The sequence below is a fragment of the Astatotilapia calliptera genome, chromosome 9 (genome assembly GCF_900246225.1).
Source record: "Astatotilapia calliptera chromosome 9, fAstCal1.2, whole genome shotgun sequence".
In the NCBI taxonomy this organism is placed as follows: Eukaryota; Metazoa; Chordata; class Actinopteri; order Cichliformes; family Cichlidae; genus Astatotilapia; species Astatotilapia calliptera.
The window spans coordinates 17,951,815-17,976,586 of NC_039310.1; the positions used below are offsets into that span (position 1 = coordinate 17,951,815).

The window sequence follows — 24,772 nt, forward strand, 5'->3', positions numbered from 1 at the left end:
TGGGTGTCAGTCACTCAGACGTCATATAGTCTTCAAAAGCATGCTGTGATTAACAGGTAATGCAATAAATTAATCTTGCTGTGATTGTTTTGATTCGTTTTGCAGTAATGAGTGAAATCAAGCAAAGCATTATCTCTCACTTGAGTTTAAACCATTCATTTGTCTCACGTGCTGTGAGAGTCTTCGAATGTAGAGGGAACATGATGATTAATCAGGTGTTAGCACCAGCTTAAAGAGTAGTTATTAAGGTGATAGATGTGGATGCATGGTGCATGTAAATAAAATGATTTCTCTTGGTTTTTGTGGGTTAGGCAGAATGTGGTGGTTACAGGAAAATACGATTGAACGACACTGATCATCTTCCCAAAAGATGATTAACTTGAAACTTTACTGAAGTCTTCAGTGAAAATTTTCCGTGACTCCCACCTTTCTCAGATCAACATAGATTGTAAATATTAGGCGATATTATGTTGCGCAGCCTACTGACAGGGATCGGGGACCTGCTACTGTGAATTTGCTTGCGTTAATCTTGTGCTGTTGAAGGTTAGTGTCAGCGTGTTGGACTGATGCGTTTGACTGTGACCCTGGGCTGTATTGAGACGGATCGTTAAACTCTAGTTTGTCAATTCAAGCATTATTACTGGCATTCAAGCTGTTTAGGTTGTGAAAAACCTGCAGCAGGTGACTGCATTTTTCTGTTTTCATTGCATTTGCATGTACAGTAAACAAGCTAGAAACATGAATAGAAAAGTTGGGCAGCACTTTATAATAATCTGTGTGTTAGATATAGGTATCATTATTAGGTATAAGACTAGTAAGGTAATAGCAAGCACTTCATCATTTAGATATCATTACTCCTCCTTATCATGCCATTTATAAATACAGATATGCTTATCCATCTGTTACTATTATACCATACACAGCTGTCAATGTTGCTACATCACTGCTTGTAATAATCATAGTCCTAATAACATATCTGTATTTATAAATGGCCTACTAAGGAGGAGTAATGCTGTATAAATGATATATAATACCTTACTAATACCTTAATCTTGCTCAATAGTGTGCTATTATTATAAAGTTCTGCAAAAAATTGACTTGTGAGTAGGGCTGGGCCATATTATATTGTTAGGCAACGATAGGAAAATGAAATATCGCGATAGAATGGGAGTAAAACGCGCATGCGCAGTGCCTTTGTTTTCATACACACATGGCCGATTGTTGAGTGAAACAGATGAACCAGAATTGGTTTGTAAAAATGGTGCAACTTCAGTGGTGTGGAACTGGTTTGGTGTTTGTCCGTCAGATACACAACAAAGCACATTTTTTTGCAGAACATGCAAGCGGCCGTTGTTATTGTCATATTTGTCGGACTAAGATGCTCTTAAATCTGGGAGTAATCTGGGTCCTAAACTCTGTATGCTTCAGGTCAAACAACACTGCAGCATCACTTAGAGTTAAAAACTGTCTAAATTCTTTCATCTTTAATAAAACGATCAGCATTGCTGCTTTACCAGGTGTAACTATAAAGTTTAACTTCCAGGCATCCATGAAAACAAAAGTTATTACATTTAACGGAGTTAGAAGTTAGCAGGAAGCTAGCGGAAGTTAGCTCGCTAGTTTCGCTAGTTACCTAAGCATGATATAGCATGTTCTGACTGAGAGATTTCTGAAAAAAAATCACACGTACAGCTCTGCTATCACTTCCAACATAAATGAAGACAGGAAACTAAACAGCAGTGACGTTTGTAGGGTTACTGAAGTTGGGCTAGCTGGTATATAATGATGTGCTACGTGATCGCTAGCGACACAGCTATGTTAGCATAACATAAACAGTGAAGCTGGAGGACCAACACTAACACTTTTCCACTTATAAAAGTTAACGTGAAGGTTCCTCATGGTTAGAGACAAATGCAATCGCATGGCAGGATGCTGTAAACGGACCAAACTTCAGTCAGGAGAACAACTGAGATAATCCATCCACAATACCAGGTTAGTCATTAATATACTGCAACAACATGGGAATAGAGCAGCTGCCAGAGAATTCAACATTAATGAATCAATGGTACAGAAGTGGAGGAAGCAAGAAGAATGAGTTTAATAAAGTTTGATTTATCTGACTGCTTTGTTTCGCTTAATGTGCCTTATAATCCCGTGCACCTTATGGTCCGAAAAATACGTACTGCACACTGCAGTTTAATGTTGCAAAGCACCTCTTTTTAACTTCAGTGGATATTATACATGGTTATGCTCAGGATATGTCAGCCCATTTCTACTGGAAATGCCTTTTGGTTAAACTTTCAGCAAGGAATTTGCATTTGCACTGTTACATTTTTATAAAGCTTTAATGTACATAAAAACCAGCTTCTTGTTTAAGTGAAAATAAATGGAAGGTTGTCTTTTTGCGCTAGTAATGTTGTGGAGTTGTATTTTGTCTCGCATCAATTATATCGTCGGTTATATCGTTATCGCAAATTTTCAAATATATATCGTGATAAATATTTTTGGCCATATCGCCCTGCTCTACGTGTGAGTGCTAATAAATGTTTACCCCAACAGGAAACAGGAAGCCACACGATGGCTCTACAGCCTAACGGTGACGTTTCATCACCTGGGATGTCTAGCAGAGTCCCTGCACCACGTTTGTATCTACATCTTAAATAGATATGCAACTTTTATCACTCAGAAACAAACACAATGTGCAGCTTGAACACAGTCAGTTTCATGTGCTCGCGCATGCATTTGGCACAAAACATGAAGAAGGATCTTAGAGTAGTTTCGGTAAATGAAAAGAGTTTATTTAATTTATTTATTTTAATCAACTTTATTGTAGCACTAAAGGTGTAATATAATACTGTTTTGTCAAGCTGCGGGGACACACTGGTTCACTATAAAGATAGTTTTTGCTATAATCTTGTAACACATGGATTCATATTCCCAATTGCTTCTGATTACATTTAACTGTGCCCTTAAAATCTTTAGACCCATTTTTACCATCTCATATTCAGACGTGTTCCTTCTCTGTGTAACCTCTCTGGCTTCAGTTATTGGACATGCAGCTTTTAATAGTTTGAGAAGTATATTAATTCACTGACGTTCTTTACAGTTCTTTTTTATCTGCCTCTGATGAAATGTTTGGATATTAAATTAAGCATGGCATGTGAACAGTGAAGCACGGGATCAAATAACATTTCCTGACACAAACCTCTCAGTCGTTTCCATTCCTCGCTGAGAGCCATTTTTAAATTGGTGCTGATAGATAGCCATTACTTCTTTGCAACACCTGCAGGCTTTCTCCCTGCTCCTGGCTCTGTGACCCAGCAAGTTAATGTTACCCTGACTGATATGTGCTAATATCCAATCACTGTCAGCTCCACTGGAGCAAAATATGGCTGATGGGGCTTTTACTGTTACAAATCCATTTACACTAACTGATGTTCCTCACAGACAGACAGACAGAGAGATAGACAGATAGATTTGATTTAACCATTAACATAACATAGAGTCATAAACTGGTATGTATAAGGATGTAGCTTCTGGGTTTGAGGCCTTAAACCTACATCATCTGGTTATAAAATAATTGGTTAATTATTAGAGACAAAAAGGATGTAAAGCAGACTTTAAACAGTTTTTTAAAATTTTGTTTTTAGGATATAAATAGCGTGACAAAATAGCTCAGGGAAGACTGTAAACATCTCAAAATGTCACCGTTGTTCTTTGAGGGCTGCTTCTGTCTTATTAAGATGTTTTTAAACTCGCCTGTGGTTTGGCTTTAGGTTAAAACCTGGCCTGTTGTTCTGATTATTTGTATAATGTACACCTGTTTTATCTACACAAATGAATCAAAATATGGTAACAAATTATTAAAAACACGGGAATTATTTTATCTTCTCCACTTTTCTTGTCAGATTTTGCACTCTGTGTAGTAAAATGTGACCTCGAAATATCTTTATGTTTCATCTACACCCACTCCTGAGCGTCACAGCTAAGCAAAGAGAGACTTGAGCTTTGTGCAGTGGTTAAAAAATGTAATTTAAAACCTCTAAAGGTGAGTAATTAAAAGGTTAAAATTCCTTTATTTAACCTGTAGCAAAAGCAAAATGGAAAAACACCAGCTTCTGTTTGTCAGGGATTTAGAGACGCTTGTTTTTTTTGACTTAGCCCAACAGCTGATTTGTCTTTTCCAGTTTTAAGGCTAAGCTAAGTTGACAGGCTTTGTATTTAGCACCTAACTATTGGAAAGTGAATCAGCATCTTAAAAAAAATTTATCACTCCTTTAAATTGTGTTGAACTTGTGTGTTATTTATTTCTGGAAAACACTTCACTCCACAAACTGTGCCTTTTCTTACTTTTCTTACTCTTAAACTTTTTCACAAAGTTTCCAAACTTAGCACCTCTCTGTATATTTTCCCAGCTTGTATCCAAAAAGCAGATGTGGCTTTTTCAACGCTGCATATTTTTTGGGTGTGATGAAAGCCAATCCATCACCTTTTAAAAAGCCAGTCAAAATTCCCCTGAGCTTTTTCTGCAAGCTGATCTCTTCTTTTTTTTCCCCCCCTCTGGAAGTGAAGATGCACTCATACCTGCATTAGCCCCTCAGAGAGTCAAACAGCAAATTAGAGTCCTGGGGAAATTTAACACTTCATAGATGGTAGATGGATTTTCAGCACTACATGTACAGATGCCTACGTGAAAGAGGGTGAATTCAAAGCTAAAAATCTTGGATTGGTTTAAATGGACCTGTGAGTTTAAAATCACCACAGGCAGTATTGCATGTTGGCCAAATGTTGGCAAAAGAACAACCAGTAAAAAAATTCAGTTTATTCATTTTTTACCTTAATATATATGTATTCTTTTTTTTTGTTTTTTTTAATTTAAATAGTGTTTTCCTTAAATATGTAATATATTAGCTAGGGGTGGGCGATATATCGATAGAAACTATATAAATTTGGCCAACGATAGAGATTTTGACTATATCGCTAAAAAAACAAAAAAAAACAAAACTATATCGCTCTATCGCGATAGCGCATGTTGATGATGTTATCAAGCTGCGCCTGTTTTGGTCGAAAGCATTGCGGCGGCTAAAACCATTATCATCTGCAAATTATGGCGGGCGACAGTCATAGCAAAGAGATGAAGCACTTTTGAAATATGGGGAAAGCCAAAAACTGCGCTTCCTCCACTTCCGTAACATTGATTCATTAATGTTGAATTCTCTCGCAGCTGCTCTATTCCCATGTTGTTGCAGTATATTAATGACTAACCTTGTATTGTGGATGAATAATCTCAGTTGTTCTCCTGACTGAAGTTTGGCCCGTGTATAGCATCCTGCTATGCGATTGCATTTGTCCCTGACCACCATAATCCCTCACGTTAACTTTTATCAAGTGGAAAAAAGTTGGCGTTCATCCTCCAGCTTCACTGTGCTAATGTTATGCTAACATAGCTGTGTCGCAAGCAATCACGTAGCACAACATTATATACCAGGTAGTCCAACTTCAGTAACCCTACAAACGCCACTGCTGTTTAGTTTTCGGTCTTCATTTATGTTGGTAGTGGTAGCAGAGCTGTACGTTTTAATTAGTTTCAAAAATCTCTCAGTCAGAACATGGTATGAAATGTTTAGGTGTAAACTAGCGAGCTAACTTCCTGTTAACTTCTAACTCCGTTAAATTTAATAACTTCTGTTTTCACGGATGCATGGATGTTAAACTTAATTGTTACACCTGGTAAAGCAGCATCGCTGATGATTTAATTAAAGATGAAAGAATTTAGACAGTTTGTAACTCTTAGTGTTCGTTTGACTTTGGTACCTGAAGCGGACGGAGTTTTGGACCCAGATTACTCCGCGAAGCTCCTCACTACAGCAGCCGTGATGCTCTGACAATCCATCAAGCAGTGCGGCTTACCAAAGTAGTACTAAAACATTTTTTAACAGATTTCTGCATGCCCAAATCGGTTCAAGGTCAGTAAGCACAACCAGAATTCATACATAAGGTGCACTCTCGATTTTTGAGAAAATGAAAGGATTTTAAGTGTGCTTTATAGTGTGGAAAATACATTATACAGAAGAAAAGAATATATCGTGATATATATCGTTACCGCACATGCTTCAAATTATATCGCGATATGAATTTTAGGCCATATCGCCCAGCCCTAATATTAGCATCAGTAATAATATATATATATATATATATATATATATATATATATATATATATATATATATATATATATATATATATATATTTGTGCCGAGTATAATCTGGAAGTCCCGAGGTCAAAATGGGAGATGCCCCCAAGGGTGGTGGAGAATGACCGAGCTAAGATCCTGTGGGACTTCCAGATACAGACGGACAAAATGGTGGTGGCTAACCAACCGGACATAGTGGTGGTAGACAAACAGAAGAAGACGGCCGTAGTGATCGATGTAGCGGTTCCGAATGACAGCAATATCAGGAAGAAGGAACACGAGAAGCTGGAGAAATACCAAGGGCTCAGAGAAGAGCTCGAGAGGATGTGGAGGGTGAAGGTAACGGTGGTCCCCGTGGTAATCGGAGCACTAGGTGCGGTGACTCCCAAGCTAGGCGAGTGGCTCCAGCAGATCCCAGGAACAACATCGGAGATCTCTGTCCAGAAGAGCGCAGTCCTGAGAACAGCTAAGATACTGCGCAGGACCCTCAAGCTCCCAGGCCTCTGGTAGAGGACCCGAGCTTGAAGGATAAACCGCCCGCAGGGGCGTGCTGGGTGTTTGTAGTTTAGTACTTCTGAAAAATCTCAACCAGTTAATGGGGTAAACTTTACTTTAAAATCAGTTTTTCGTACTATACAATGTGTTGTGACAAATATAGTTTTCTTAATGGAAATCTTTGTTTCGTCCCTCAATTTTCTGTTATTCACTTGAATTCGCTCTTTTTGCTTGCCCACCGTCTTATCTGTCTCTCAGATTAAAACCACGATTGACTTTTAGCTACAGCCACTCTTTTGTGATTGCTTCACCTGTAATAAGAGGCATAAGTAAAGAGAAATGGCTTTTACCCGAATCCAACTCATCTCTCTCTCATTTTGTGTTAAAAAGCTGTCTTTTCTATTCTTTAATCTTCGGTCGGTGCATTAAGGAGCCATGTTTATCAAAAAGCCCACACTGACAAACGCAGCCGCTGTCCATATTTAGTAACAGACTTTTGTGTTTCAGTAAAATTTCTGGGAGCTTATTAAACCCAAAGCGTACTCCTCTTATCAGCCTTAAAACACAAGGATTCAGCATTACACTTATGTCATGTGTTACATTTAGAGATCTGGGTCTCTGCTGTTTTTGTTCCCACCACTCACCAACACACACTGGATTAAAGTGAGAATATTACCTATTAGTTTCTCATTCAAATAACATCATAAAACTGTAACTAAACTATTTTTTTTATTATTTTGATTTCATCAGTCTCTTATATTAGCAAGCCTCCCTGAGTTTTTGCAGTGAATTTTGCAGGATTTCCTTTTGGGATTTCAGGATTTCAGTCATCATTTTGGGAATAAATATCTTTCGAAGTGAAATCCATTGCAGTGCTAACACAGACAGGTCGACTTCAATTCACACTGTCATTCATATCTATGGCCGAGTCACCACCTAACCTAACAGGCATTTCTTTGGACAGTTGGAGGAAACTCATCTCACCTCTAGTACATTTTTGATACCACAACATCAAAAGTAGGAGGGAGACCCAAAAAAGACAATATTCTGCTGACAGTTTTTAAACGTTTCTTTCCCAAATCAGCTTTTCTGTATTGGAGTTCACTAATAAAAATTATCTAGCTTCAAGTAGAACAGATTGAAACTGCTCCCACCAGAAAAAGTGGGTTTTTTTTGTTGTTGTGGATTTAAACCCACCTCCTTCCTTCCAAAAAGCAAGTTTTTTTTCCAGTTCATGTTTTTTTGCTAAATTGTGTTGTGTTCTTTTGTGGCAGCGATACCAGGGACACAAACTAAAGGCAACCATGGAAAAATTACGTTACCTTTGCTGTCATGGTGGGGGGATTTCCCTGAGCGCTTGTGATAAAAAAGCTTGTTTACTGACATGCCTGGTGGAGAAATCACAAGCTTTGCTTGTTGTGAGCTTCTTGTGCTCTCACAGCTTTACACCTGAGCTGCAGCTGACATTTGAGTGGCAGCGTTAGCGCTTTGTCAGAAAAGCTGTGGAATTTATTTAAAGTCCGAAGTTCTGAGTTAGGTAAAAAGTATATATGTAACAGGCAGGGAGGTCGGTGGCTGCAGTCATTGAATATATGAATATCTGGAAACCTATTACAAAGACAAACAGCTAGAGAGAAAAAATGTGTACATGAAATAGAAAGCTTGATGGTATTACCCGCTGATAACAACGACAAAGAGTGAATGCAAATAGGCAAATAAAGAGAGAGGGAAATAGTTTGAGGTAAAGTCCTCTCGAGGGATACAAAGACCGCAACTGCATGTCTGGAATAAATCTCTTTAATCTTCAAACTCTAAGCGTATTGTAAATATTATTTACAATAGTCACATATTACATACGGTAAATATTATAGATGTTGCGCATGTCAGCATCTGGATGTGCTGCGTCATGCTGGGCATCATGATTAGCTAGCGTGACTTTAACCAAAAAAGACAACCAGGACTGAGCCGCATCATTTTCCATCTAAATATCAATCTGACGTCAAAAGCAACACCAAATGCCAAAATGCATCAATTAGTGCTGAGAAGCAGTCCGAAATATCCCAGCACTTAAATTTGTAACAATCTACTGGCTCGTCAAAAATTCGATTAGAGAAAATTGCGAGCTACTAGACTGTGGCTATTAGAGATCAAATGAGTAGGAGATTTCTTTGTGTCCCAGCGCTTATTGAGTTTGCAGTTTGGCAAAGACAAATACCCAATAAAGAAAAATCAATATCAAAGAGACGAAAATAATCGAATAAATCTTTGCCCTTACTTGAGTCATAATTGATTCGAGGGCATCTGTAGCCTATGTGTGAGCTTTATTAAATACGCTCATGTAAATGTACTCTTTTTTTTTTTTTATGGAAATGACAGAGGACAAAAAGGAAATTAAACAAATTAGCATCAGAAATGATGATAAATTCGATATTATCCTTCATACTTGAGGGACGAGTGAGATAAGTTCATTCATAAATGGCATTTGAAGATGCTCCTCATAGAGACATGACCATTGTGGTGACTATGCTCCAGCTCTCAGAGGGCTCTCCGTTTCTCTGCAAATGGCTCAACCATGTGACCAGACAGCAGATCTCCACTTATGCAGCCTGACAGCATCCTGACAAAACATTAGTCCTGCATGAGAATTCACAGATTAAGCTGTTAGTCAGCGTAATGGGACTCTCAGAGTCCGCCGGTATCGCCTCTTATTATTATTGTGAATTGTGTCCATGCAATGAAAAAACAAACAGCAATCATGGGTGACTTTACTGGTGTGTTTCTGCTGAAACTGTTAACATGCTAAATAAAGTGAAGAGTCCTTTGAAATCAATTTTCTAGCTTTTGTTTCTGTACTTGAAGGTGGTTGAATTAAAATTTTGCTTTTTCTCCCCCTCTTTTCTTTTAGAGTGGGATTTGTTTGGATTATTGTCAATTTCTTTTACCATATTTAGCACTTTTTGTTAAACCATATTCGAAAACATCTCTTATCAAGTAGTGGGTGCTGACAGACAGCCTATTTTCCAACTCTTTTGGGACATTGGTATATAGATTTCTTTCTGTAATCTAAGCGATCCATATAAACACAACATTTGTTCAACGGCTCTATGCTTCAAAGTTTTATTTGTGAAATGGTCTCGAGTATAGGTCAGGTCACGCTGCTTCTTGGCGATTTTCTGCTTTGCCGTTCAGCAATACCCTGGAGTAAATCTTGTGGAAAGACCGAATCCCTTCCACCCAGACTATAAATGAACATGAGTCCATGTGCCTATACGATTACTTCAAGTCAGCTTTAGTCAGTGTATTCATTCAGGATTCTCTGGAGGATTTAGCTCGTGCCGTTCGCTTCAAAAATTGTCTGAAAAGTTGTGTGGTGACAGATGAGGAATGTGGAAGATGTTGATTTAATGAGCCTGATGTTGTGTGTGTGTGTTTACTTACGCATCCATGAAGGTGTGTTTGGCAAATTGGGAAATTGATTTATGGTAAAATAAGACTCGAGCATCTGAGCATGATGCGTAAATGCAGTCACAGAAGAGGTATTCAGTCACATGACCGCTCTTATGCTGTAGAAACAACCTCCTGCTGCACATTCTTTCATTAGCAGCTCACTGCCTGATATCATTTGGTTATAAGCGGCTTTGTTTATATGCACAGAGCAGCTTGTCTGTCGGTCACATTAAAATTAAGGTCTTTTAGTGGTTAAGCTGTTTACATGAACAGTTGATGCCCCATGAATGAATAAACCATGAACAAATTTCACAAATAAACCAAATGACAGAGTTTCTGCTGCAGAGTGAGAGAAATAGTAACTAAACATCCTTAAAATAACGTGGCTCAATATTTTTTGTGACCATCTAAAGAAGTCTCTATAGGAAATCCACAAAAAAGAAGAAAAAATAAACTCAATCAGAAATATTAGAAGTGAAAGTTCAGTTCCATACAAATCAATAGAAATCAGGTTATGGAAAGCAGATAATATCGGTCACAGATTTGTGTGATTCTCTTTTATTGCATACTTCATTTCAAAGTCAGGAGGTTTAAAAAACAAAAGAAAAGCTATAATGAAAAAAAAAGAAATAGAAAAGAACAGAAAACTCAAAATATCACCCTGTGACAGACTGCGACCTGGCCAGTGTGTACCCTGCTTTTCGCTCTATGGTAGCTGGGATTTCTCAAGAAATTGTGTTTTTTCTAGGAGTGATTTATACCAGTTTTGAAAGAAAGTCTCACACCATCCAGTCAACGCTCTCTGTCAATATATTATGGAATTATGTTGTAATTAAATTAATCTGGTGAGGTGCAAAATGTTGAGACGTGCAGTATGAATCACTCAGAAGGTTCCAGCAGAATCATTCATTTATTGTTTTTTGCCTATGTATATCATCTTACAATAGAGCCAACCTGATATATCAGCATGGTCAATATCGGGCAATATATCAGTACCAGCATTTACAACAGAATTAAAAACATCAAGAAGAAATAGAAACATCCTTCAACCATATTATGAGTCCTGAGTGCTGTTTCATAGTTTACCCACCAGAGGGCACTCTGCAACCTTACTGTCACCAACACCAACAACCAGCTGATTTTAGCTGACAGATGGTACACAAGTAATATATACAATTTGTAACAATTTTTTGCAAAAAGATTATTATTATTATTAAAATGTAATCTGATATTATTATAACTCATAATTAACAAATCAGGAAAATCTGAAAGAAAACATAACCCTCAATCTATATATAATATCTATAGTAGACCTATCATGATTAACATTTTTAATTATTTTTATTCATATTATCATCAGATGTTAAACAATAGGCTGTTAGAGTAAATTTTAAGCAGTATGTTGTGGGCATGGTAGTATTATCTGGTGCATGCATTCTTGCCTGGATCATTATGTGGGGTTAGATGAATGGCAAGATACGGATCAGTCAATATCTGTAACAGCAGAGTGCCTTTCTGCAGGCTCAGGTAAAGTACAAGTCAATAGCGGCTCACATTAGCAGGAAAGACTTTTTGTGGCACTTTGCAGAGTTTGGTTTTTTTGCCGTTGTTTGCTGTTTGCAGTGACCTGTTGGGTCACTGACAATGTCACAACGTGTCCAATTTGAACCTAATGGGTGGCAGGCAGAGGAAATGTAACGCTTGGGTGGCTGTGACCTCTTTGGTTCTTCTCCGTCTCCAGGTAACCTTTCGAAAACCTGCACAGAAGATGGCTGGACCGAGATGCATCCTATTGACATTGCTGTGAGCTGTGGATACAATCTCAACAGCACTAGCGATGATGTGAGTAGACTGACACAGTCTCATAGTGAATGACCAGAGCTGCACAGCGGGAAATGGTGTCCAGAGCCAGCGGTCAGGAAGAATTGAATGAGAAGCTCTTTTCTTTGCTCTGTGGGTGGGTGTTATTGGCTGTATTGGGGAAATTACTGTATTGATTGGTTGCCACTGTGTACCTCATATACGCTTTTGTTCACTCCTATGTATTGAGTTGTCTCAAGTGACTGAGTCTACAGAATATATAGAATGAAGCTGTCAAAGAATACTGTTTATATTTTCATGTACAGGCTTTTTATTATTGTTGGACTAAATGTCAATATAATATAGAAATGTACAGAAATGTCAGGAAACAGCAAGATGAGGAAATTAATGAACAGCTGTTTGTTAGACTGCATTTTAAGAAATTTTCTTATAAAGCAAAAGTTAGCAGGAACACAGCAACATGCCCAACTAACTTAACAGCTTAATGCAGTATGTTCCTTAGTATACCGGTAGCTTGTCAATATACAGAGGAAGGTGCATTAAATTCACTGATTCATAACTGTGAAGTGCTGAGTTAGAACCCGAGATACTTTGACTAGTTCAATATAAAGTGTGGAAGTAGATAACCCGCTAGTCTTTACAACGCTAAAGATAGCATTACTTAGCATTACTGCATTGCTAAAGCGTACTTATTTCTACATACTGTATTTACATAGTCGCTAACTTAAAATTGTAATCTGATGCATGCAGGTTACGCAGTTCTGCAAAAAAAAGTTTTCCGGCTGCATGGGATAATTTTGGGTAAATTTGATGTTTTTTAGGTACTGAATCTAAAAATGATCTCCATTTCCCTCACAGTTTTTCTTTTTTACAAAACAGGAGGAGTTTACATTTTAAAAAAAAAAAGCACAACAGCAATGAAAAAATAAATATTTTATTACAATTAACTATGCATAATTTTTCTGAGATTCCTTACCTTTTGTTATGAATACAATTAACCTGTTGGGACATGATCATCAGAGCTCCTCACACCACCAAACCCACCGTACACTCCCCCTCCTACTGACCCCCTCAATCCCTCGCATTTTCTATTTGTATTTCTCTTGAGTCTCGCTCTTAGAAACATTCAATTCATGTGAGAAATCATTAGTGGATACGATTTTTTGACTCAAGTATAGGATACCAGATTTCAGTTTAAAAGGGGAAATGAAACTAAAAACATGAGTTTTGCAAGAAAACCTGATGTGATGGAATTTTTAAAACGTTTTTCCCGGTTTCAGTAAAAATCCTAAGCAGTTTTTTGGTTGCAGACCTGTGCTATTTAAGAGGAATACATGTTTGTGTACAGATTCAACAAAGAGTAACAATGTGTTCTGATAAATGTATATTTTAACTGTAAAGATAACCAGAGTAGCTGTACCCTGTGCTAGTCATACATTGGGAGAAAGATGGGATTAGAAAGTAAATCTATGGTTATAAGGTAATTTGGTTTGATGCTGTAACAAAAACATTCGTATTTTAATTAAAATACGAATGTCTTTGAAACACACTTGACATAATTGACACAGACAGGTCAGTAATAACTCCCGCCTCCGTTATCAGGCATTATGAGTCATTAGAAGTTATTCAGAATCCTTCCAGGAGTAGGACCAGAATAAATAAATCAAATGCTGCTCTTATTTAGTTCAGTTTTACTGCAGCCAGAGCTAATCTTGTCCGTGTTGACGAAGGTGGAGCAGAGTGAAGAGTGGATGTGCACTGCAGGGTGGTAAAAGCTTTCTTGGTGGGCACTTTGCTCTCTGAGTCAAAGAGGCGGCCTCATTAGTATGCCACATAGGAAGTCAGGAGGGACCTGGCCCGGTGAAGTACTCTAAAAGGAATTTGATGTCCATCTTACTGCAAACATGATATGTGTGAGTGTGCCAGAGGATGCAGGAGATCTTAATTTAATTTCCATCAAGCGCACAACATACAGTGGCATGGCAGTAACATAGCGAAGCTTCTCTGAAAGGATCCAGAAATTCAGGATGCTGTTACAGTATATCGCATGACTGGACTGATCCAGTATTTGGTAAGAGAGAGACACAAATCCGTGGTTCAAGAGCTCTTTAGTTACAACACTTAAAAATGACAGGAGTGGAGCCTAAATGCTTAACAACAATAATAAAAGACATCTCTAAGCCAAAAATTGAAACAAATCAATGTTTTGAATGGTTAAAGCAACTAACACAAGTGATGTCACTGTTTGAGTGTGTAAACACGCACCGGCTGTTTCCTTTTCTTTGATTTGTTCTCTGTTTTTATGTTTCTTTGTGCAGGGAAAGTTTTTTTGGCAAGTGAAGATCGGCTACACCATCGGCCACAGCGTCTCGCTCGTCTCGCTTTCTACCGCTATTGTGATCCTCTGCATCTTCAGGTATGTAGATGCACAATAGCTCAGCTGTTTTATATTAAGTACTTATGTGCTATTTAATTGCACTCACTGTGAATTTCATTCCATCTGGATTAACTTATTTTTATGTGGTCAGCTGTTTAGAAAAACGATGACCGGAACAAAAAGTGAGACTTTTGTGAAGAACATCAGTACGTGCTATTATCTACAAAGCACGCTGACAGTGGCATTATCCCTGCCGGCTGATGTGACATGAACATTGTGACAAATTGCACATTTCTGTGTCACGCGTCAAACACTTTTCACTGGAATTTGATCGTCTCTGATCACTGCAGCTTCACACCCGAGTATAATAGCAGGCTTAAACCAAGATGAAAGATACAAATAGCTTCCAAATGAAATAAACTGCCACTCAAACTCTGCTATCTTTTGATGGCGCATGCAGCACTTTGAAGGTTAGACGTTTGAAGTATTGCGGGATAAAAAAAGGACCGGCATTTTTGCTTGATAAGCCAGGGAACGATTGTAACCTCCTCAAGTGCAATTACAGTTCTGAGGAAGAATAAGAAGCCAGCTTTAAATTGCAACATCTTCACCCTAAAAGATAATGAATGGACATTTCAAGAGTGACTCGCATAATACCGCACATTACTTTTTTTGGAAAAACTGCTGTATGCAATTTGTCTGCCTGAGTAAGACGCAAAGTGAACTTTTCTCGCTGAATGCTGCAAAGAAATAACTTTTGTGTACAAAGACTGTATGTGTAAATGGGTGGGCCACATTCGAGCACTTCTTCTTCCTGTGTGCTACACCCCCTCCAAACACTGTAAAAACTCTATACTCTATATACTGTGCAGCTGCAAAAATTCACACCTAAGTGCATGAGCTGTGAAATGATGTGTGCTGATTTTCATTTCTTACATGGAAGCTGCTTTCTCTCAGTGTACTGCCATCCATTTCTCTTCATGGCCGCAGTGGTGGAGTAACATTTATTCTGAATTTTATTTTTGGTCACATTTTTCTTTTTGAGTCTTTTGCCGATCATGTCACCGGAAAGTGCCTTATTGAATTAGTTGCTGATAAGAGGCACTTTTCATGCTTTCTGCAAAGACAAGCAATAGGTGTCAAAGTGTGTCCACCTGAGAGTTTTGCTCACCGTCACGCACCCAAAGTCACAAGGCCGGCCATGGTCAGGGAGATAAAAGGTGTGAAGGTGTGAAATCAAAACAACCCACAGATTTGAGCCAGAAAGAGCGTTATGACCGTCGGGTATTATGAGCAGTATTAGTGCTATATGGTTCACTACACGCATTTCTAAAAGGCAACATATGGAGGAACCCCAACACATTAAAAGTAGATTGGATGAACAGTTGTTGAGCTCATACAGACATTAAAAGTCAGGTTTACAGTTTCTAGAGTCAGATGTGAGACCATCTGTCTGACACTAAAGGCTGACCGAAACTGAATAAAGAAGAACTAGAAGAAAGTAGAAGTAGAAGAAAAATAGGGATTTAAATGAAATAGCAGTTGCTGTTTGATGTGAGTATAAAATCTGGATAACATTGGTATCATGGCAATTTACTCTCCTGGGAATGAGGTACGGTTAAATGAAACTGTTATGATGTCCAAGGGAACATTAACTGACTGGGCACGTGCTGTACTCCAGGCGAATATTTACCTGCCCAGACAACAACCATTTCTGACTTAAAAAAGTGATCGAAGCTATTAGGAACCTGTTTTCCCCAATTACCTCTAAAGTATTGATAATGTAGTCAGCAGAAGAAGTGTTAAAAGAACTGATGTTTTAGGACTACTTGTTTCTACTACTGTAACTTCTTGGAAATCCACCTCTCCTGCCTATTTTCAAAGGTGTGTGAAGAACCATAAAAACCATTTATTGTGCTCTAAAACTGATCCACCCACACAGTGAAAGGGAACTAAGAAACTTAATTATGATTTAACTGTCTGTGAATTGCTGTCATTTTAAGCTATTAACTCTGAGGACATTGTGTAATTAGCATGCAGGGCCTCTTTATTGAATTCTCCGCGTGTCTTGTCGCTTTGTCTTGATCTGTTTTCTTGTATCTCTCATTCTGTGTGTCCTAGGAAACTCCACTGCACAAGGAACTACATCCACATGCATCTATTTGTTTCATTTATCCTGAAGGCCATCGCTGTCTTCATCAAAGATGTGGTTCTCTACGAGGTCGGGGAGGTGGACAACTGCTCCTCGGGCTCTGTGAGTTAATGCTGCTTGTTAATGACTGCTCTCCTAGAACTTCAGATAACTCAGCAAGACTTCAATACAGTCAGTATTACAGTACATTCAGTACAGTATTAGTACAGTATTGTAGCATCACTGATCATTATTGATAATTACTGACATTTTAAGTTCTCATATCATAGCTGATGAATAACTTAAAAGTTTTGAAAACGGCTTGTGTCAATTTTCAGTTTCAATCTCACAACAAAAGCCACATATTAGCCAAGTATGTTAATATTAAAATAGTAATAAAAACATGGACTTACAGCCCACAGTCTTTGATTGTTGTCCTTTGGCTTTCAACCATCACCCCTTCACAATGAGCCACAGTCCAAAGCCCCGTCAGGTGTGTGGCCAATAAACATGAGGTTCATGTTACAGAATTTAGCCACACAATGAGCAGAGGCTCACTCTATTTGTTAGTGAGCTTTGTGGTCGGCTGCACTACGTTAATGGACTCGCTGGGTTGACGGGAGCCAGCTGCTATCATGGCACATTTGAAAGAGACATTATAGAGACGGGTCTGGTGCTGCGGTGCTCATCGTGACCCCAACATTAGTTCCATTACAGCTGTTAGCATTGCTTCTGCTGTGTTTATCTGTATGTGTGCAGGTGTTCTGCATGCTCCATTCATTATCTCTTCTCATACAGCTGGATGTTTGCCATAGTTAAACACCCGATTAATTCAAAGCATATTTAAAAAATGCATTTTTTTAAGGTACGAGCATGGATCCGTGTCTGAGCTTCCTGTTATTCCCTGTTTTTCCAGTGGCATAATATCTCACAATTTATCCTCCTTTAGCGACTAACGGCAGGCTTTTTAAAACTCAGCTCCAGCAATCAATTTGTACTGATTTGCACATATTAAACTAAGCAGCAAGGCTTAGGCAGCCCATCTGGGTCCGTTTTCTTCCCCCTCAACATGCCAAGTGGGAATCAATTTATATGGGTTACAAAATTCCTGTCAGCCCAGTAACAGCTGCTTCAATGAGCTGTCCCAAACTTTAACTCCATGCACAAGGACTAAAACAGAACAAGACATTTCTGGATTATGTGAATATTTTCAATACAGCGCATGTTTTTGGAGAAGCTAGAAGCAAGACATTTCATACATAAAGACTTCTGTCTACTCAGACGGGTTGCTCGTTTTGTCTATATTCTGCCTGTGTAGAACATAGACTGCATACAAAAGATTGCCAAGGCCACTGAAAACAGAAAAAAAGAAATCACTCACCCATACTGGAGACTTTTTAGACAGGCTGCAACATATTTTTGGTATTAAAAGTGCTGCAAACAAAGTCAAGAGACCCAGTTCTTGGATTTAAATTAACTGAGTTGATGACTAGCAGAGAGCCACCAGCACAATGTCAGCCTCGAATGCTAGTTTCTTTAAGTCTCCTAGTCATTAAAAATCCTCACGTTCAAGCCAGATTCAGATATTATCAGATAGCCATAGATTATCATGTTTATTTAGCTTTCAAAACCTATTTCCCATCGAAAATTTTTTTTTTTTAAATTCAACATCTAAACAATATCTCCATCTAAAATGTACTACAGTAGAAAGTGGCTATAACAGAAAGCATGTCGTGATTGCATTTTGCATTTTAGATTTTTAAGAGGTAGGTTCTGTCCAACTACACATCATTATTTGTTTGTTCTTCTTTCAACTCTATTGTCGTGACAAAGACCTGACAGCTTTTTCTGATTTTCTTTTCTTTATTGTGACTTTATTGTCTTCTTTACTGTCCACTTTTCTCTACCCATAATGCCCTTCAGCCCAGCCCTTCCTATTGTGTTGCAGTACTCCAGCTGCTAAAGTGCTCAATGTATTCACTCTTACGGAGTCTTTTTAAAGGAGCACAGTTTATTGATTTTTCTTATCCGTGTGATGTCTTCTGCGTAGGATCTCCGCGTTGCTCACTCTAAAGCTGCTTGTACAGGCTTGTAGATCTGACCAGCAGAGTGAATTTAGAAACACTGCAGACAAAATCAGCCTTTTTATACATGTCATTGTGTAACAATGTCAATAGCAGCCTGCCTCCCCAGCATTCAGCATCGGCAAGCTCAATTTTGAATGAACTCATCCACCCTCACGCAAACGTTGTTCAGCCAACCAGAAGAGAGCTTATTGTGTTTTCCTGTGCTATGGAAATCTTGTGAATGCAGACTCAGATGTCTTACGCAGAAACATTTTATTCAGCTATCATAATATCAAGCAGAATGAGCACGCCCAAACAGGCTGTGAAGGTGTATTGTTTCCCAGCGAAGAAGCTTATTCCCTATCAGGGCATCTACTACTACTACTCATAAATCTACTAATTCAGCACACTTGCCACTTCAGTCACACTCAGCTTCGGCTAATCTCAGAAGCTATGGGTCATTTTGTTCTTTGGGAAAACATTCTTTAAATCCAATCTTTCGTAAATGCTTCATGAGTGCTTCAGTGTTAATCCTGCTCACTTCCTGCATTATATTTCGGAACATTTCTGCACTTTGGCAGCTTTTCTTTCACTGAATGAGGCAGAGAGCTTATAAAGTGCAGGCTGAATAGGACACAGATTTGCACTACCTTTAAAGCCATTATTTACAAAAGTTTCATAAGTAGTAACTCGCTTTTTTAGTGCAATATGTCCATGGAATTTATTGATAATAAAAGAAGCATTTGAGTGAATCTCTGCTTCCAAGTTATTAATAAGGGCACAAGAAAAACTAATTGTCATTCTACTGCAGTCATAGGATTCATATTGATATAAAAGAACACAGATATATACCTGCTTTCACCAACAGGAAACAAACAACTCCAATTTATTCTTTCATTTTCTAAATGCAGTTTTTGGCCACAACTGGGAATAAATTTCACCGTATCATCTTCAACATAAGGTTGTCCCTGTTAACTAGATCATTGTATGATTCATGCTTTTGTGTCCATTGCCAGGTTGGCTGCAAAGCAGTGATTGTGTTTTTCCAGTACTGTATAATGGCCAGTTTCTTCTGGCTGCTGGTGGAAGGCCTTTATCTGCATGCATTGTTGGCCGTTTCCTTCTTCTCCGAGAGGAAGTACTTCTGGGCTTATATTCTGATCGGCTGGGGTGAGAAAGTCTTGTTTCTTGTTCTATTAGCGAGACCTTATAGAGTGTCAGCAGTACATGAACTACATGTCGAGAACCTTACAGCTGGAATCCACAGTAACATTTGGTTGTATACTTTTTTTTTGCCCCCAGGCGGTCCAGCAATTTTCATCACAGCTTGGAGCATCGCTAAAGCCAACTATAATGATGTGGGGTGAGAGACTAGGGAACTGCTAGACCAGAATCGAGCAGAAAATACTCTTTTGTGTTGTTTTGTTTGTTTTTTTTTTTTTTGGGGGGGGGGGGGGGGGGTTGCTTTGTTTTGCTACATCTTATACATTAAAACTCTTTCACGTCTTACCAGGTGCTGGGATATAATAGAAAACACCGATGTGTTCTGGTGGATCATTAAAACTCCTATTTTGGCATCAATTCTGGTAAGTTCATGAGCTTTAAAAACATTTTCATGGTTTATATCAGCACTAGCCAGCTTGAGCTAGCTCTTTCAAAGTAAATGGCACTAAGAGTGGAAAAGTTGTCTTCATTCGTCTATTCTGAGTGACACAAAGACTGAAAAAAGCACTTGAAAACAACAAAAACCTATCTCTAGTTAAGCTGCACGCAATCCAAGATATATACAGATGTACTGGTAAAAGTATTCTCTTGCTATCCAAATCATTGAATTCAGATGTTCCAATCACTTCCATGGCCACAAGTGTATAAAAGATCTAGTCATGCAGACTGCTTGTACAAACATTTAGGAAAGAATGGGATGCTCTCAGGAGCTTTGTGAATTCCAGCATGGTACTGTAATAGGATGCCACCTGTGCAACAAGTCCAGTTGTGAAATCCCCTCATTACTAAATATTCCACAGTCAACTGTTAGTGGTACTATAACAAAGCCATGAAGTGGTAGGCCACGTACAAATCACAGAGCGGTGAACTGTGCACCTCAGTTCACAGAACTCGCCAACTACAGATATCCAAACTTCATGTGACCTTCCGATTATCTCAGGAACAGTGCATAAAGAGCTTGATGGAATGGGTTTCCATGACAGAGCTGCTGCATCCAAGCCTTACATCACACAGTGCAAAACAGTGTTGTATGCAGTAGTGTAAAGCACGCTGCCACTAAACTCTAGAGCAGTGGAGATGTGTTCTCTGGAGTGACAAATCAGGCTTCTCTGTTTGGGCAATCTGATAGATGAATATGGGTTTGGCAGTTGACAGGATAACGGTACTTGTCCTATACACTGTGCCAAGTGTAAAATTTGATGGAGGGGGGATTATGGTGTGGGATGTTTAATCAGGAGCTGGATCTGCCCCTTAGTTCCAATGAAAGGAACTCTTAATGTTTCAGCATACCAAGACATTTTGGACAATTTACAGCTCCCAACTTTGTGGGAACAGTATAGCAGTATGCCACTTCCTGTTCCAACATGACTGTGCACCAGTGCCCAAAGTAAGCTCCATAAAGACACGGATGAGAGAGTTTGGTGTGGAAGATCTTGACTGGCCTGCATAGAGTCCTGATAACAACCTAGCAGAACACTTTTGTGATGAATTAGACTGGAGACTACAAGCCAGGCCTTCTCGTCCAACATCAGTGTCTGACCTCACAGATGCACTTGTGGAAGAATGGTCAAAAATTCCCATCAACACATAAAGCCTTCCAAGAAGAGTGGAAGCTGTAATAGCTGAAAAGGGTGGGATGACATCATATTAAACCCAATGAATTAAGAATGGGATGTCACTTAAGTTCATGTCCTTGTGAAGGCAGACAAGCGAATATATTTGGCAGTATAGTGTAGAAACAAGTTATAGTATTATGCGACAAAAGGACTCCAGAAGGAAATAGTGTCCAGTCAAACCGATAATTTAATCCATCATACTCAGTAAAACCACAGATATGGACTTTTACACTGTGGTTCTGTGCTCGTATTCAAGTCTTTGATGAAATTCAGACAGAAATAAGCTGTTAAAAGCAGCTGCTTGCCTCATTTTTAAGTCACAGTTTCAAAGTCAAGATAACAGGCTGCTGGAAAAAAGTTTAATATTTAGCATGCAAATTTGATAGCAGAAAGGTAATTTAAAAAATGAGTTTTTCTCCAGTGCACGGATCAAAACCCCAAAAGATAAAAATGCTAAAGTGTGACAGCTCAGATGCAGATTGAACCGCATCTCTAGTAAGAAAAACAGACTCTAATCTCTGCGTGAGTGAGACTATTTCAGAGGAGTGCAAAGCGTTCAGCGGATCCCATTGAAATACTTCTTCCTTCCTTCTCTTAAATGTACTAATGTGCACCCTCATTGATGTTTTATTTTGCAGGTCTGTAATTTCCTAACCATTTTTTTGTTCAAATAAAAGTTTACAACAGTGCACAAGAGAGGTGAAGAAGAGAGTGCAGGCAGGGTGAAAAGACTTGTGTCAAGGGTGATTTGTGACAGAAGGATAGCAGCAACAGTGAAAGGGAAGCAGAGAGTGGGGAACAAGATGGTAGTGAGACCTGCTATGATGTATGGTTTGGAGATGTGGCAATGACAAAAAGACAGGAGGCTGAGCTGGAGGTGGCAGATCTTGAGATTTTTATTAGGAGTGACCAGGAGGGACAGGATTGGAAATGAGTACATCAGAGAGACAGCTTAGGTCTGGACATGTGCAGAGGAGGGATAGTGGATATACTGGACAAAGGATGTTGAATATGGAGCTGCCAGGCAGGAGGGAAATAGTAAGACCATAAAGAGTGTTGAGTGAAATAGAGACCGATGATCTGTGGCGATGAGCAGTTGCAGTTGCAGTAAAAATAAATGCTTAGAGACATATGCAATAGAGAAACGTTGCCAAGCTCATGTGTCCATTTGAACACAATAAAATTAAAGCTGCATGTTAGTGAACACTGGTAGCTTCACACAGTGTTAGTTAGCATTTACACAACCCAACACATGCTAGTACTCAGGTTTTTCTTTTTGCTAATACAAACTTTGTGCTTGAATTTCATTTAAATGGTTTAACTTTACTACTTGAACACTTGTTTTGGTCTATAGTATGCTAATACTCAAAAGTGGCCCACTTTTTAGAAGCCTGCCTATAGCTTTACTCGAGCATTAAGCTAATTTAACGATACCAGAAGCATTATAAAAGTTGAAAAGAAGAACAGACTCTGGCTAACAGCATGCAAAAACCAGGCCAAAGTCCAAAAATGTACATTTTTCACTTTTAAATTAAGAAAACAGATTTATTTTCTATGATTTTTTAACTTGAAGGTCGTCTAATCTTTAAGTTGTTGTTGTTTAGTAATGATGTTGTCGCCATGGTTATGAGATTTCTAGTAACTGGCATAACATATGTGTGTTGTCACATTACCTATTTGGTCACTCGTGAAGTGACCTGAAGTGAACTTAGCATCTTATCAGCTTTCTTAATGGAAGTAATCGCTATAGTAACAAACACTGGAAATATTGTCCGGTTGCTCCTGATTACGTCATTTCTTGGCCATTTTTGTGCAGCTGGGGTCCACAGCCTACGTCTTTTTGTGTTCTGCGTCACATTTATAGAAAATCTAGCGGATGCTTTTTGAACCTTTTGCAAAGAACCAGCTGTTTTCTGTGTTTAAATATTTGTGGTTAGCTAAATCATGAGTGGTACTGATCTTCTCATGGAAGGCGAAAAAAAAAAGAAGCTTTTAATATAATTTCCAGCTATTAAAAGCTTGCTCTGGACAAAGTGTCATAGCAGACGCCTACTAGTGTCCAAATGGGTCTGTTTAGTTATTTGCTAGCAGTTGTTCCCAGAGGAGGGTCAGCTTCATTATTTAACATGAGTGTCAGCGGCCTTACTGTTAGTACACTCTGTTTTTCTGTACTTAGCCAGTGACTGATAGCTGGGAGTGCATCATGATGACTGATGTGTTGCAAGTTCACACTCACAGCCCAAATCATCAGTTTAGAAATGCTCATTTTCCCACAGGCCAGCGCCACAATCCAACGCTTCTGTTTATGAGTTGAATCTCACAAACATCTCCCCATATGCATTAGATGCAGTGTGAAATGCCTCAGTGCTTTTCTCACATGACTTTTGTAATGTATTCTCCACAGATGAACTTTATTCTTTTCATCTGCATCATTCGGATACTTCGCCAGAAGATAAACTGCCCCGATATTGGAAGAAACGACTCCAACCAGTACTCGTGAGTGTAATTAAATTTCTTTTTCATGCTGGAAGTTTGTTTTGTGTATCAGCTAATAAAGGATGAAATGTCACTGATACGAACGAGGGTGTTTGGAAAGAGCTCCGCCACTTCTGTCTCGGTGGACATTCTGTGAACATTAGCTGCTTTTGTAAGGATAAACAAAGATTCGTTTGAATAAACTTGCAGAGCAGCAGAGTAGCACGCACTCCTGAGTATTCTTCCTGTAACTATTGCTGCAAATGTAACTTTTTTTACGCTCAGAGCGATGCAGGGATAACTAGTCCTTTTGGATTTCAGAAAAGAAAATCGTAGCATGCACAGCACACTGTGGTTTTCCACCATCCAGCAGCTGCTTTACACAGAGATGTAGTGCTATATGTATTTAAGTGGTTTTTCATATGATGGAGAGCATCTCATAAGCCAGTCATAATGCATGAGCTATTTTCCAACTGACACTTTTCATGGTGTTTTTTTCCCCCCCCCCTCCGTCTCTGGTCTGCTGAGCTGAAATTTAAAATGAAAAGTACTCCTGAGCTGCATTTCATTATTGGGGTATACAGAGACAGATTGGATGCTGGTTTGACTGGAGGGAGGGATTTGAATTTGTTTTTGCCTTATCATTTCAGGCGACTGGCAAAGTCAACGCTGCTTTTGATTCCGCTGTTTGGGATCAATTATATAGTGTTTGCATTTATCCCCGAGCAAGTGAAGACTGAGCTGCGGCTGGTTTTTGACTTGATTCTGGGATCATTTCAGGTATGAGATCAAATGTTTTTGAGGAAAAAGTGATTGTTAAAAAAATACCTGTAGATTCCTAAAATCCAGTGCCTTAAAATAAATGTAGTCTTCTAGAAGTGTGGTCACTTAAACTTTTAAAAAGTCCAAAAATAGTGATTTGGTAT

General features: G+C 38.7%; 1 protein-coding gene across 2 annotated transcripts in view; it reads left to right on the plus strand.

Annotated features, from left to right (window-relative positions):
* The window catches only part of vipr1b (vasoactive intestinal peptide receptor 1b), a 49,982-nt gene that overhangs the window by 19,557 nt on the left and 5,653 nt on the right, over positions 1-24,772 (plus strand). Inside the window, exons 1-9 of one of the 2 annotated variants that reach the window (XM_026179608.1) lie at positions 2,557-2,641; positions 11,878-11,978; positions 14,276-14,373; positions 16,456-16,588; positions 19,548-19,701; positions 19,834-19,894; positions 20,045-20,117; positions 23,776-23,867; positions 24,497-24,626. In XM_026179608.1, the coding sequence (XP_026035393.1) occupies positions 2,578-2,641; positions 11,878-11,978; positions 14,276-14,373; positions 16,456-16,588; positions 19,548-19,701; positions 19,834-19,894; positions 20,045-20,117; positions 23,776-23,867; positions 24,497-24,626 (906 nt within the window). In that variant the 5' untranslated portion in view covers positions 2,557-2,577. Of the gene's footprint in view, positions 1-2,556; positions 2,642-11,877; positions 11,979-14,275; positions 14,374-16,455; positions 16,589-19,547; positions 19,702-19,833; positions 19,895-20,044; positions 20,118-23,775; positions 23,868-24,496; positions 24,627-24,772 lie in introns of those variants that run through there. The other variant, XM_026179607.1, reaches the window with a different exon arrangement.